The sequence below is a fragment of the Paroedura picta genome, chromosome 4 (genome assembly GCF_049243985.1).
Source record: "Paroedura picta isolate Pp20150507F chromosome 4, Ppicta_v3.0, whole genome shotgun sequence".
NCBI lineage: Eukaryota > Metazoa > Chordata > Lepidosauria > Squamata > Gekkonidae > Paroedura > Paroedura picta.
The window spans coordinates 27,229,566-27,242,790 of record NC_135372.1 but is presented as its reverse complement, the minus strand read 5'-3'; the positions used below and the strand labels follow the sequence as shown (position 1 = coordinate 27,242,790).

General features: G+C 47.4%; 1 protein-coding gene across 4 annotated transcripts in view; it reads left to right on the top strand.

Moving 5' to 3' along the window:
- The window catches only part of ARHGAP45 (Rho GTPase activating protein 45), a 66,815-nt gene that overhangs the window by 15,217 nt on the left and 38,373 nt on the right, over positions 1 to 13,225 (top strand). For all 4 annotated transcript variants that reach the window (XM_077332063.1, XM_077332065.1, XM_077332062.1 and 1 more), the window contains exons 3-4: positions 6,496 to 6,633; positions 12,849 to 12,933. In XM_077332063.1, coding sequence (XP_077188178.1) covers positions 6,496 to 6,633; positions 12,849 to 12,933 — 223 coding nt within the window. The remainder of the gene's footprint in view (positions 1 to 6,495; positions 6,634 to 12,848; positions 12,934 to 13,225) is intronic.

Below are 13,225 nucleotides of genomic sequence, written 5' to 3'. Positions count from 1 at the left end.
GGCAGGACTGCTCTCTCCTCAATCTCACATAGGCTTCTGTATTGTAATTAAGGGATTTTTATGCCTGTTTTAATGGGGTTTTATGGAGGTTTTAGTCAAACATTGTAACCCGCCTTGAGCCCTCGGGGGGAGGCGGGCAATAAATATAAATATTATAATAATAAAAACAGTTCAAAGGTCAACATCCACAGCTGACTGGGCTGCCAAGCTTGCCAACTCTGGCTTGTGAAATCCCTGGAGATCATCTGACCTCTGGCATGAGTGAGCCCCCCCCCTCCCCCAGGAACAAACCAGATGATACTAAAAAAATAAAAATAAATAAGAAACAAGCCCAAATGGGAAACTGGTTGAAAGAGGACAGGTGGGCCCAAGAATCAAAATTGCATCCAGAGACATCTTTATGCTTCTCCAGAAGACAGAGCAGAGAAGTGGCTTGAAGTTGACATTCTCCCTGTCAGGTAACAGAGGGAGATGTAGGGGGCCTCCTCTTTCATAATCTATGGCCCAAGCCTTGCGTTGAGTCAGTTGTCACATGAGGCAAGGCAGAGGGGTTGGGACACCACAGACGGGATTGTAACCATTTCCTGCCCGGTGGCTATTTTTTGCCCGCCTTTCCTGTTTATGCTGAGGCCGTGACGGCTGGCAGAGCCCTGATAAATCAGCCAGGAGAGAAATGCACAGCCAGGAGAGAAATGAGGGCTTGTGAAAGCCAGAATCAGCAGTAAGGGAAAGGACAGTGACAAATAAATAGTTTCAGAAAGAAACTCTGTCTGTAGCTGGGCTGGGGTGGGGGAAGTGCCATCAAGTTGCAGCAGGGCTTTCAAAACAAGAGGCAGTCGAGATCAGAATCATAGAGTTGGAAGGGGCCATACAGGCCATCTAGTCCAACCCCCTGCTCAATGCAGGATCATAGAATCATAGAGTTGGAAGGGGCCATGCAGGCCATCTAGTCCAACCCCCTGCTCATAGAATCATAGAATCATAGAATCATAGAGTTGGAAGGGGCCATACAGGCCATCTAGTCCAACCCCCTGCTCAACGCAGGATTAGCCCAAAGCATCCTAAAGCATCCAAGAGATGGTTGGCCATTGCAGGATCATAGAATCATAGAGTTGGAAGGGGCCATGCAGGCCATCTAGTCCAACCCCCTGCTCATAGAATCATAGAATCATAGAATCATAGAGTTGGAAGGGGCCATGCAGGCCATCTAGTCCAACCCCCTGCTCAAGGCAGGATCATAGAATCACAGAATCATAGAGTTGGAAGGGGCCATGCAGGCCATCTAGTCCAACCCCCTGCTCAACGCAGGATTAGCCCAAAGCATCCTAAAGCATCCAAGAGATGGTTGGCCATTGCTGGACTTTCCATAGCAACTCTGGACTTCCTTGTTGGTCCAGATGGGAATCGAAGTACTGACCAGAGCAGAGGCAGTTTGCCTTTGTGTACCAACCTTAGGCTGCTTCAGTGGTCTCTCATCCAAGTACTGACCAGGGTCAACCCAGCTTAGCTTCCATGTTCTGACCAGATCATGTGGAGCTAGGACTAACTGTGGACTCCCAGGGAGAAAAGAATACATGGAAATTAAAACTGTTTTTAGGATTTGAAAAAGAAGAAGAGCTGGTTCTTATATGCCGCTTTTCTCTACCCAGAGGAGGCTCAGAGCGGCTTACAGTCGCCTCCCCATTCCTCTCCCCACAACAGACACCCTGTGAGGTGGGTGAGGCTGAGAGAGCCCTGATATCACTGCTTGGTCAGAACAGTTTTATCAGTGCCGTGGCGAACCCAAGGTCACCCAGCCGGCTGCATGTGGGGGAGCGTAGAATCAAACCCGGCTCGCCAGATTAGAAATCCGCACTCCTAACCACTACACCAAATTGGCTCTCATATGGTCCATTAACAAAAATAGCGCACACTATTTTAATTTGTGCAATGAAGATTTAGAGAGCTCTTTAAGGATGAGTTCACTACAGTGTGGTTTCTGGTCAAGATACCCAATAAAAGCAACAAAAAAGGGGCCCAGATGCAGTTAGGGGGAAATGTTTCTCTTAAGGAAGGAAGGAAGGAAGGAAGGACATGGATACTGGAAGTAATTTAGCTCTTTATTAGGACTCCAGTATGGTACAGGAAGACAGCAAGAACTGAACTAGAAGGAACCCCATCAAAATCCCCACGTTGTATAGAATCATAGAGTTACCTAAGGTACCTCCAGGATCATCTAGTCCAACCTCCTGCACAATGCAGGAACTCACAACAACCTGCCTACCGACAGAGACCCAATTTCATGCCCAAATGAATCCCCCTCCACCAAAAATCTCCAGAATCCACCCATGCTTGGAAGAAATTCACATATCATCCCACAGGGGTGATCAGCAGTTCTCTGGGAATGCAAGAAAGGGCCACAAGAGACAAACACTGGCACATCCCTTCCTGCCCACCTACTCACAATCTGCCTACGTTTGTAAAATCAGCATTTCTGTCAGATGACTATCTAGCCTCTGCTTAAAAACTTCCAAAGAAAGAGAACCCACCACCTCCTGTGGAAGCCTGATCCACTGAGGAACCGCTCTGTCAGGAACTTCTTCCAGATGTTTAGCTGAAAATTCTTTTGAATTAATCTCAACCCATTGGTTATGGTCTGACTCTTTGGGGCAACAGAAAACAACTCTGTTCCATCTTCTATGTGACAGCCCTTCAAGTATTTGAAGATGGTTATCATATTACCTCTTAGTCATCTTCTCTCCAGGCTAAACAGACCAAGCTCCCCCAACCTTTCTTCAAACGTCTTGGTCTCCAAACCCCTCACCATCTTTGTAGCCCTTCTCTGGACACGCTCTAGTTTCTCTACATATTTCTTCAGCTGTGATGCCCAAAACTGAACACAGGACTCCAAGTGAGGTCTAACCAGAGGGGAGTAAAGTGGTAACATCATCTCACGTGATATGGACACTATACTTCTTTTAAAGGTAAAGGTATCCCCTGTGCAAGCACCGGGTCATGTCTGACCCTTGGGGTGACGCCCTCTAGCGTTTTCATGGCAGTCTCAATACAGGGTGGTTTGCCTTCCCCAGTCATTACCGTTTACCCCCCAGCAAGCTGGGTACCCATTTTACCGACCTCGGAAAGATGGAAGGCTGAATCAACCTTGAGCCGGCTGCTCGGATTGAACTCCCAGCCTCATGGGCAGAGCTTTCAGACTGCATGTCTGCTGCCTTATGACTCTGCACCACAAGAGGCTCATATACTTCTTTTAATACACCCCAAATCCCATTTGCCTTTTTAGCTATTGAGTCACACTGCTGACTAATGTTCAGTGTCTGGTCTACCAGGGCCCCCAGATCCTTTTCACATGTACTCCTGCCAAGACAAGCCTCACCTATCCTATAGTGATGCATTTTATTTTTCCTACCTAAAGGCAGAAATTTGAGTTCATCACTATTGAAATTCATTTTACCCCAGTTTTCTAGCAGTCCCATAAACAAAACAATAATCCAGAAATGCTCGATTTAGGAGAGTCCAATTTGGAAAAGAGGCAGTCTAAAAGTCTAATACTAATAACGTTGGTGGTGATGCTTGTGCACCAAACATGTTAATACCAATACTATGAACATAGATTCAGTTGGGTCCCCTTGTTGGTCTATAACAGTAGGACAAAGTTTGAGTCCAGGGGTGTCTTGAAGATCAGGAAAGTTTTATTCAAGGCCAAAGCTTTCATGTGCATGCACTGTGCATGCTCACAAAACCTTATGCCTTGAATAGAAGAAGAAGAAGAAGAGTTGGTTCTTATATGCCACTTTTCCCTACCCAAAGGAGGCTCAAAGCGGTTTACAGTCGCCTTCCCATTCCTCTCCCCACAACAGACACCCTGTGAGGTGGGTGAGGCTGAGAGAACCCTGATATCACTGCTCGGTCAGAACAGCTTTCTCAGTGCCGTGGCGAGCCCAAGGTCACCCAGCTGGTTGCATGTGGGGAAGAGCAGAATCGAACCCGGCATGCCAGATTAGAAGTCCGCACTCCTAACCACTACACCAAACTGGCTCTCTTAGAATAGAACTTTGTTGGTCTTAAAGGGAGAATTAAATGAATGCTGGAAAAATCCTCTCAGCAGCAATAAGCAGGTATCGACATAGTGGGGGTTGCTGCTAATGAGGCTTTCATAGAACTTTTCCCTGCGACTTTAACCCCAAATCCCTATTTTAATTTTTGTTTCTCCCTGGAATGTCACAGAGTCCCCCTCCAAAGCAGCCATTATCTCCTGGGGAATTGATCTCTGTTGTCTGGAATCTGTTGTAATACCAAAAGATTTCCAGGGTCCACCTAGAGTTTGGTAACCCTAAAAGGCCTCACCACTGCTCATGCACATCCCCGGTAGAAATCCCCAGGATACGGAAGGGGCAGAAAATATTTCTGAACGAGTACATATTTGCTGTTTGTGCATCTCTCTCCCTTGACCTGCTGACAGCAACGGAGGCCTCAAACTCAGCTAGAGGAGCTGTGAACTAGAACTACAATGACGGCTTTGTTTAGGGGAAAAACAGAGGACTGATTGGGGGTGATAATGTCATGGGACAAGCCAGAGGGCATCTTGGCCTCCATACAACTCACTCTGCTGAAAACATCTTCTGGGGCAGAATCACTGGTGATAGGGGTCATTAAAGTCGCCAACTGGGGCCTGCAAGACGGAGCTCTTCCGCCAGGTTTATGGTTGAGGCTGGGGCTGATAATAGATCTATGCCCCCCCCCCCGGGGACTCGGGTTCTGGACCCGAAGCAAAACATCATCAGGACCTCCTCTCCACCCGCTAGTAGTGGGGGGGGGGGAAGTTGAGCTGCCGTTCTTGCCATGCCGGCAATATTGGCAATGTTATTATTGTTTTTATGGGGTTTTAATGGGGATTTGTGATATTGTTACCCGCCACGAGCCGCAAGGGAGTGGCGGGCTATAAATCTAATAATAATAATAATAACTTTTCAGACGCTCTCCGCAGCTACGCCTTTAACAGCAGCTTGATCTGCAGACAACATGGGACTGTGGAATGCATCCCTCTGCTGGGAATCAGTCTGCTTGTGGATTACTTATTTATTTTAATTTATTTTTGAATTTATAGACCACCACTCTCGATTGTTTCACAGCAGTTTACAATAAAACAATACAATACAATACAACCCCTTAAAAAAACCCGTAACACACTAAAACGGAGTAAAAGATGGCGGTACAATAGTGTTCTAACTCCCACCCCCTGTCCAACTCATGGTCAAAAGCTCTCTCATTGGGAGTGAGGGGTCCTGATCTAACCAAAGAGCTGATCAAAGTTCTTGTTAAAGGCTCTAGGGCAGGGGTAGTCAAACTGCGGCCCTCCAGATGTCCGTGGACTACAATTCCCAGGAGCCCCCTGCCAGCGAACACTGGCAGGGGGCTCCTGGGAATTGTAGTCCATGGACATCTGGAGGGCCGCAGTTTGACTACCCCTGCTCTAGGGCTTTCCCATCCAGCTCGGGCAACCCTAGTATGTTTATACGTTTCCCCAGAATCATGTTTTGTGGTTGCTTCACAGCAGTTTTGTTCCAGTGTGATTAAAATCATAGCGTTGGAAGGGGCCATACAGGCCATGTAGTCCAACCCCCTGCTCAAGACAGGTTGAGCAAGGAGTGCACAACTTTCCGGCTAGTAGCCAGTTGCTGTTTTAGCCAGAGAAGGGCATAAGAAGAGCTTGGAGCCCTAAATTCCAGCTGAAACTAGATGAAGTATTTTGTGATTTCCTTGCATGGTCAACATGTTTTAGCTTGGATTTTTCAGGTAATTTTCAAAAAGTATTCTTTGTTAACTGTTATGTCTGTGGACATTTGGCCACTGATGCAAAATGAGGGTTTCTGCCAGCCAAGGAACTAACCAATCAAAGGAACCTGATCACTCTGCTTAGGGCCAATCGGATTGCTCTGCTTTAGGGCCAATCGGATTGCTCTGCTTAGAGCCAATCGGATTGCTTTGCTTAGGGCCAATCGGATTGCTCTGCTGAGGGCCAATCAGAGGCAGCAGCAGGCTGCCTGAAAGGTATAAAAGTGCATGTGTTTGCCTGTTTTCTCTGTTCAGTATTTGGAGTTTGTTGCTGGAGTTGCTAAATAAGAAGAGCTGTTCTGAAGAATTGGAGTCTTTGTTCACTGAACCCACAGACTTTATTAACTACAGAAAGGTTCCTGTAAATATTCCCCAGTGCAGCATTTCTGTGATTAACAGTACCCTCCTTCCTGGGCTGTGTCCCATATGAAAGTATGTGGAAAGGACAGCTACTTGTTTTGTTCCTTCTTTACTCCTACTGCTGATGAAAGCAGTTGGGGAGAGGGTAAAATTTCTGTTCAAGCAAAGGGTTGCCAACTCTGAAATGGTCAATTCCTGGATATTTGGGGAGGGTGGAACCTAAGGAAGGTAGGGCTTGGGGAAGGGAGCTTGTTTCAGTGCTGGAGACCCTACCCTCTGTGTGTGCGTGTGTGCTTCTTGCAGAGGAGGTGGAGTCACAACGCGCCCATGAGTGCCTTGGGGAGGCCCTGCGGATTCTCCGGCAGGTGGTCAACAAGTACCCTCTGCTCAATACCTTGGAGACATTGACAGCAGCAGGGACTCTCATCTCCAAAGTCAAAGGTCAGTAGACACCAACACCCCCTTCCCCCTATTCATCTTGCTTTTGGGCAATAAATGGTATAGGTTGCTGAAGAATGACCTTGATCAATGGAAGTGGTGAAAGCAAGGGGGATAATTACTTAAGGGTGCTGCTCAAGGATAGACCTTTCAAGAAGGTCTTTCATTAGCTGGTGACTGAGAGGAACCTGTTCAGAGGCCATAAAACTCTGAATCCCAGTGCCAGGAGGCAACATCAGGGGAAGGCTTCAGTCTCTGCGCCCTGTTCTTGGCCCTCCAGAGGAACTGGTTGGCCACAGTGTGAGAGGGGATGCTGGACTAGGTGGACCACTGATCTGATCCAGAAGGGCTCTTATGATGTTCTTATGAAGGGCTCAGCCTCTATGCCCAGTTGTTACCACTTGAGAGGAACTAGTTGGCCACTGGGTGAGACAGGATGCTGGACCCTCACTGGTCTGATCCAGCAGGGCTATTCTTATGTTCTTACAAAGGCCTTGGCTTCTATGCCCTCTTGTTGGCCCCCCAGAGGACCTGATTGGCCCTGTGTGAGCAGGATGCTGGGCTAGATGGTCCCTCACTGGCCTGATACAGCATGGATTTCTGATGTTCTTATGATCTCAAGTTCTCACAAATAGAGGTGTGTGTTGGGGGAGGACTTCGAGCTTGCACCTCAGGAGGGTAGGAAAAAATGTGTTTGGGAAGTGTGTTTCAAATTTGATAAGGCAGGCTTTAAACTAAATCCTGGGGAGCAGAGAGACAAAAATTCAAAGCCTGTTATGATGCCAATACCTGGAAATAAGAATAATAAAGATGTGTGCGGGAGTGACACATATGCAGGTAAGGACCAAAATGAAACACTTGGCACACATAAACTAGGGATTCCAGTGTCTCTACACTAGTGTGCTGAGTATGAGAAAAAGGCTGAAGGAACTTGGAAGTCCTAATGGAGGAAGGGGACTATGACCTCTTAGGCATTACTGAAACTTGGTAGGATGAGACCCACAATTGGAATATTTGTACTGTTCTTTTAAAACCTCAGTTTTAAAAGAAACAGACAAATAAGGAAGGTATTTTATGTCAGGGATGTATATACTTCAAGAAGGACGTAGATAAAATTGAAAGGGTACAGAGGAGAGTGACGAAGATGATCTGGGGCCAAGGGACCAAGCCCTATGAAGATAGGTTGAGGGACTTGGGAATGTTCAGCCTGGAGAAAAGGAGGTTGAGAGGGGACATGATAGCCCTCTTTCAGTATTTGGAGGTTGTCATTTGGAGGAGGGCAGGATGCTGTTCCCATTGGCTGCAGAGGAGAGGACGCGCAGTAATGGGTTTAAACTTCAAGTACAACGATATAGGCTAGATATCAGGAAAAAAAATTTCACCGTCAGAGTAGTTCAGCAGTGGAATAGGCTGCCTAAGGAGGTGGTGAGCTCCCCCTCACTGGCAGTCTTCAAGCAAAGGTTGGATACACACTTTTCTTGGATGCTTTAGGATGCTTTGGGCTGATCCTGCGTTGAGCAGGGGGTTGGACTAGATGGCCTGTATGGGCCCTTCCTCTATGATTCTATGATTCTACTTGTGAGGAAATACATGACTGGGTAAAAATAAAAGGAGTAAGAAATCATACTGATATGTGGGGGGAGGGGTCTGCTATTGACCACCAAGCCAAGCAGAAGATGTGGATGAGTCACTCCAAGACCAGGATACACCTTTTTCAAAGAGACAAGACAAGGGTGGTCATGCGAAATGTCAACTATCCAACTATTTGTTGGAAGACCAACTCTTCTAAAAATGGGACGCCCTGATGTCTTCCTGACAACTTCATTTTCAGAAGCCAGAGAGGAGAATTAGGGGGCCTGCTATTTTGGACTTGATTTGCACCAACAGGGAAGAACTGGTTGATGAGGTGGAAGTTGTGGGCACCCTGAATAGTAGTAACCATGGACTTTTAGAATGTGAAATCTGGGGAAAGAAAGAAGTTGTACGTAGCCAGCTTAGACTTTAGAAAATCTCATGGTCAGAAATACTTGAGGAGAAGGAAATGGTAGGGTGCTCTTAAAAGCAAGGTATTGAAGGCACAATCACAAGTAATGAGAAAGAAAAATGGGAAGAACATAAAGAAGCCAGGTGGCACAATAAACAGCTTTCTAAAGACCTGAGCATTTCTAAAAACTCACGTAGGAAATTAAAGTCCTACTGAGGGCTTCCTGCCAAGGACCAAACATGAGATTTGAAGCAGGATTGAGATTGGGAGCCACCAATTGACTCCTGGCTGGTTGGCTTCCACATGGGAGATAGTAGATTCATATCCAATATCTGCAGCCTGACTGGTTGGCTCATGGCAGGATCCTCCATGGATCCAATCAGTTCAAATTGCCACACATCCAATCACCTGCAGCTGTTTGTAGATCTATTGTTCTCTATCTGTATATATTGGGGAAGGGGGGGGGGGTTGTTTAGAGGTTTTCCAGTGAAGTCTTGGTATTCTCTTGTAGTATGTACTACCACCAAAAATGACAAAAATAATGACCACTGCAAAAAAAACAAAACAAAAAACAGACATGTCACAATTACAATTGATGGTGAAGAGATCGAATGCGTTCAAGAATTCATTTTTCTTGGATCACAAATTGACGTGAGTGGCGATTGCAGTATGGAAATAAAACGTTTAATTGCTCTGGGTCGCCCAGCAATGAGAGCTTGAACCGAACATGGAAAACTAGGATAAGCCAGACTACCAAATTTAGGTTAGTTAGATCTCTCATATTTCCAGTAGCCACTTTTGGCCGTGAAAGTTGGACGATGAAAAAAATCGTACCAGAGAGGAATCGATTCATTTGAATGCTGGTGTCGGAGAAGGCTTCTGTGGGTTCCACGAACAGCAAAAGTCACAAACAAGGGAATACTACAGCACATAAAGCCTGATACATCATTACTAGGCAAAATCACGAAACTCCGGCTCACTGACTTTGGCCACATCATGGGATCCAACTCAATGGAGAAAGCGATTATGCTAGGATTGGTCAGTGGGAAATGCAAAACAGGCTTACAGAGAGTGTGGTGGATGGATGTGATTGAGGTGGACACCAGCCAGAGCATTACACGGCTGAGGGAGGCAGTGCGGGATCGGAGATCCTGGAGACAGCTGTGCCATGGGGTTGCCAGGAGTCGGACACGACTGAAAGTTGCCCCCAGCTTCAAACACAGGAAAAAGGAGGACCCAATTAAACCCACAAAGAACACCAGGTTGAAATAATATGTGCTTTCCCCGCCCCCCAAGTCTCTTAAAAAAAAATAAGATATTTGCCTGCACTCAGCAAGCTTTGAGACTCCTTTGGGTAGAGAAAAGTGGCATGTAAGAACCAACTCTTCTTCTTCTTCTTCTTCTTCTTCTTCTTCTTCTTCTTCTACCTCTTCTTCTACCTCTTCTTCTTCTTCCTTCTCCTCCTCCTCCTCCTTGGGAGGTGGTGGGTCGTTCTCCTTTGCAGGTTTTTAAGCAGAGGCTAGATGGCCATCTAATGCCAATCCTGTGACTCACTATAAATTTAGGCATATTATGAGAGGGAGGACAGGAAGCGATGAGTCTGTTCTTAGCTTTTGTGGCCCTTTCCTACAGTGAGATTGACCCAGGGGTCTGGAATTTTTTTTCTTCCTCTTTGCATAGAGCAGGGGTCACTTGGGAAGTAGAGGGGGCGGTCGCTGTGAATCTCCTGAACTGTGCAGGGAATTGATGGCCCTTGAGGAGCCTTTCCAGCCCTGTTTCTATGTTTCTGTCTAGACCAGGGATTCCCAACCAGGAGTCTGCAGACTCCTGGGGCTCCAAGGGAGTTCTGGGAGAGGACCTTCAGCCCTTTGCCTCCTGCTTTAATGGACTTGGCCACAAGCTAGGGAACTAGCCCCCTCTGTCCAGAGGGCTCAATGGGCGTAAGAATCAAAGGGGTGGTGGTGGTCAGTTGTGGTGTGGTCTGGAGGGTTTGTCTTCTCAGGTCCTGCCCTTCTTTCTGGGATCCTTGAACCCTGAACATTTATTTCAGAGGTTCCTCCACAGTCAAAAGTTTAAAAGAGGCCAATCTAGACCCTGGCGTGTCACTACCAGTCAAAAGGGCTGGACCAAATGGATCTGACTCAGTAGGAGGTGGCTTCATATGTCCATTCTCTAATATCTTGTTGGGCCCCAAATTCTTCCTGTGTTGACTGAGGATGTGTGAAGCTGCCTTTTTGGGTTCAGGACGGAGGGGCCTGTGATGGCAGGAAAGGCGGAAGGAGGGAGCGGCTGGCACAATCGCTCTCTCTCAACAAAACATGAGTTGCACTTAGCTGCTCGAGCATCCGGTGTTCTGAACCACAACACCCCACCAAGGGTTTGTTTACTCTGCCAAGCAGCTTATGTAGCAGTGATGCTCTTTTAGCAGGAAGTAAATTTGGGGAACATACACATTGCACCACCACACGTGCACATTGACCCTGGTGGTTTCAGATGCCTTTCAAGATACATCTGCAACATTGCCCAATGATAAGTCATGCTCCAATTAATAAAGCAACACATTTAATGGACCTTTCTTGGTTAGCGATTCCGTTTGCTCCTTCAGTAAACTTGGCTAGTTTGGTAAACGTTGGGTCCTTGAATTTTTTTAAACCTTCTGGGTGGAAAGGAATCTACCTGGGCGGGGGGGAGACAATTTTTAATACATTTATTTATTTATTATTTGATTGATAAGACCTCCTCTCTCATCACATAAGGTAAAGGTAAAGGTAACCCCTGTGCAAGCACCAAGTCATGTCTGACCCTTGGGGTGATGCCCTCTAATGCCAATCTAATGGCAGACTCAATACAGGGTGGTTTGCCAGTGCCTTCCCCAGTCATTACCGTTTACCCCCCAGCAAGCTGGGTACTCATTTGACCGACCTCGGAAGGATGGAAGGCTGAGCCGGCTGCTGGGATCGAACTCCCAACTTCATGGGCAGACAGCTTCAGACAGCATGTCGTTGCCTTACCACTCTGCGCCACAAGAGGCTCAGAGACAACATAAACACTGTTAAAATCTAAACCTTATCTGCATCCTTTCAGGCTGCTCCAACATTGTCCTCTGATTGATTGGTTGATTGATTGATTGATTGCCACTCCCAGCCCAGCTGTCTTGTGGCGGTTTACATACATTTAAAAGCCCCACATAAAAACAATACCCATGCACAACCCAGATGGTGGCAATCACTACCTGCAGGGTACCTACTCCATTCCCCACCCCCCAACCCCCACATGCACAGCCATCAACCCTCCAGGAGGTAGCTTCTGGGAGGATCTGAGCTGCCAGATTTCCATGGCCCATACAGGGAGGGAGCCATTCTTCCTGGCCCAGCCTCAACCAAACGTCTGGCGGAAGAGCTCCATTTTACAGGCCCTGCGGAACGTTGGCAAGTCCATCAGGTCCCTCAGCCCTTCTGGGAGCTCATTCCAGCCAAGTTGGGGCCAGGACCAGAAAAGCTCTAGATTGCTTATCCTATGCTTTGTGAGTCAGTTCTGACTATGCCTTCAATGAAGTTATTTGCAGTTCCAATAAAGAAACATTATTTCAAAGAGTTTATTTATTTAGAATGCGAAGTCTCTCCATGGACACAAGATCCACACCCTGCTCTACAGTGTCGCTGACCCCACCCCTTCTGGCCTGGGTGGCCATAGCTGCGGGAGGCTGCTGCAATAGGGCTGGTCCATCCCTCCGGCGGGGGCTGGCCAAGGAGAGGGAGGGTGGGTGCTGGGACATGCCCTGGTGAGTGTGGGACATGCTCTGGAGCCTTGCTGTTGCTGCTGCACATCCCTCCATTGCCGGCATCCTTGATGAGCTCTCTTTGGGCGGGGATGGAGGAAACCTACTGTGGGACCTGTGGGGCTCTTCACGGATCCTGGCTGCTATAGGCAGCTCCCCAGCTGGGGGGCGGGGAGGCAGGGCGGACCACTGAGGCATGCACCCTAGAGTTTGTTCCCCCGAGCTGGGCTCTGTGTTGAAATTTGCTGGGTTCTGTGTTGAAATTACTTGAAAAGCTTATTCATCAATGGATAGGTAGCCAGATTTTAACAAAAGAGCAGGGAAATGTTGAAAAACATGGAAGCTGGTATAATCCTGAAAAGGCCTGTACTGCATCTTTTGGGATGTCTTTGGTGCAAAGGGATGCAATGTGCGGGGGAAGGAGTTTGATGCTGTTTTTTTCTCCCCACTTGGCAGTCTTCAATTACGAAGAAAAGAATGACGGAGACAAACGGGAATTTGAAAAGGCCCTGGAGACCATTGCGGTCTCATTCAGCAGCACGTAAGTGAATGCATGTCCCTGACTTTGATGATGGCCCAGGATAGCCGGATCATGTCCAATCTCATACGCTAAGCAGGGCCAGCCCAGGTTAGTGCTTGGATGGGAGGCTGTCATGGAAGTCGAGGTTGCTACCCAGAACCAGGCAAAGTCAAACCACCTCCGTTCGACTCTTCCCTTGAGAACACGACGGGGCCTCCATCAGTCAGCTGCCGTTTCAAGGCATTTTTCACCCTGAAAGACTAATGCCTTGGTTGACAGCACAGATTGTGGTTTAGGATTAGATTTATCTACT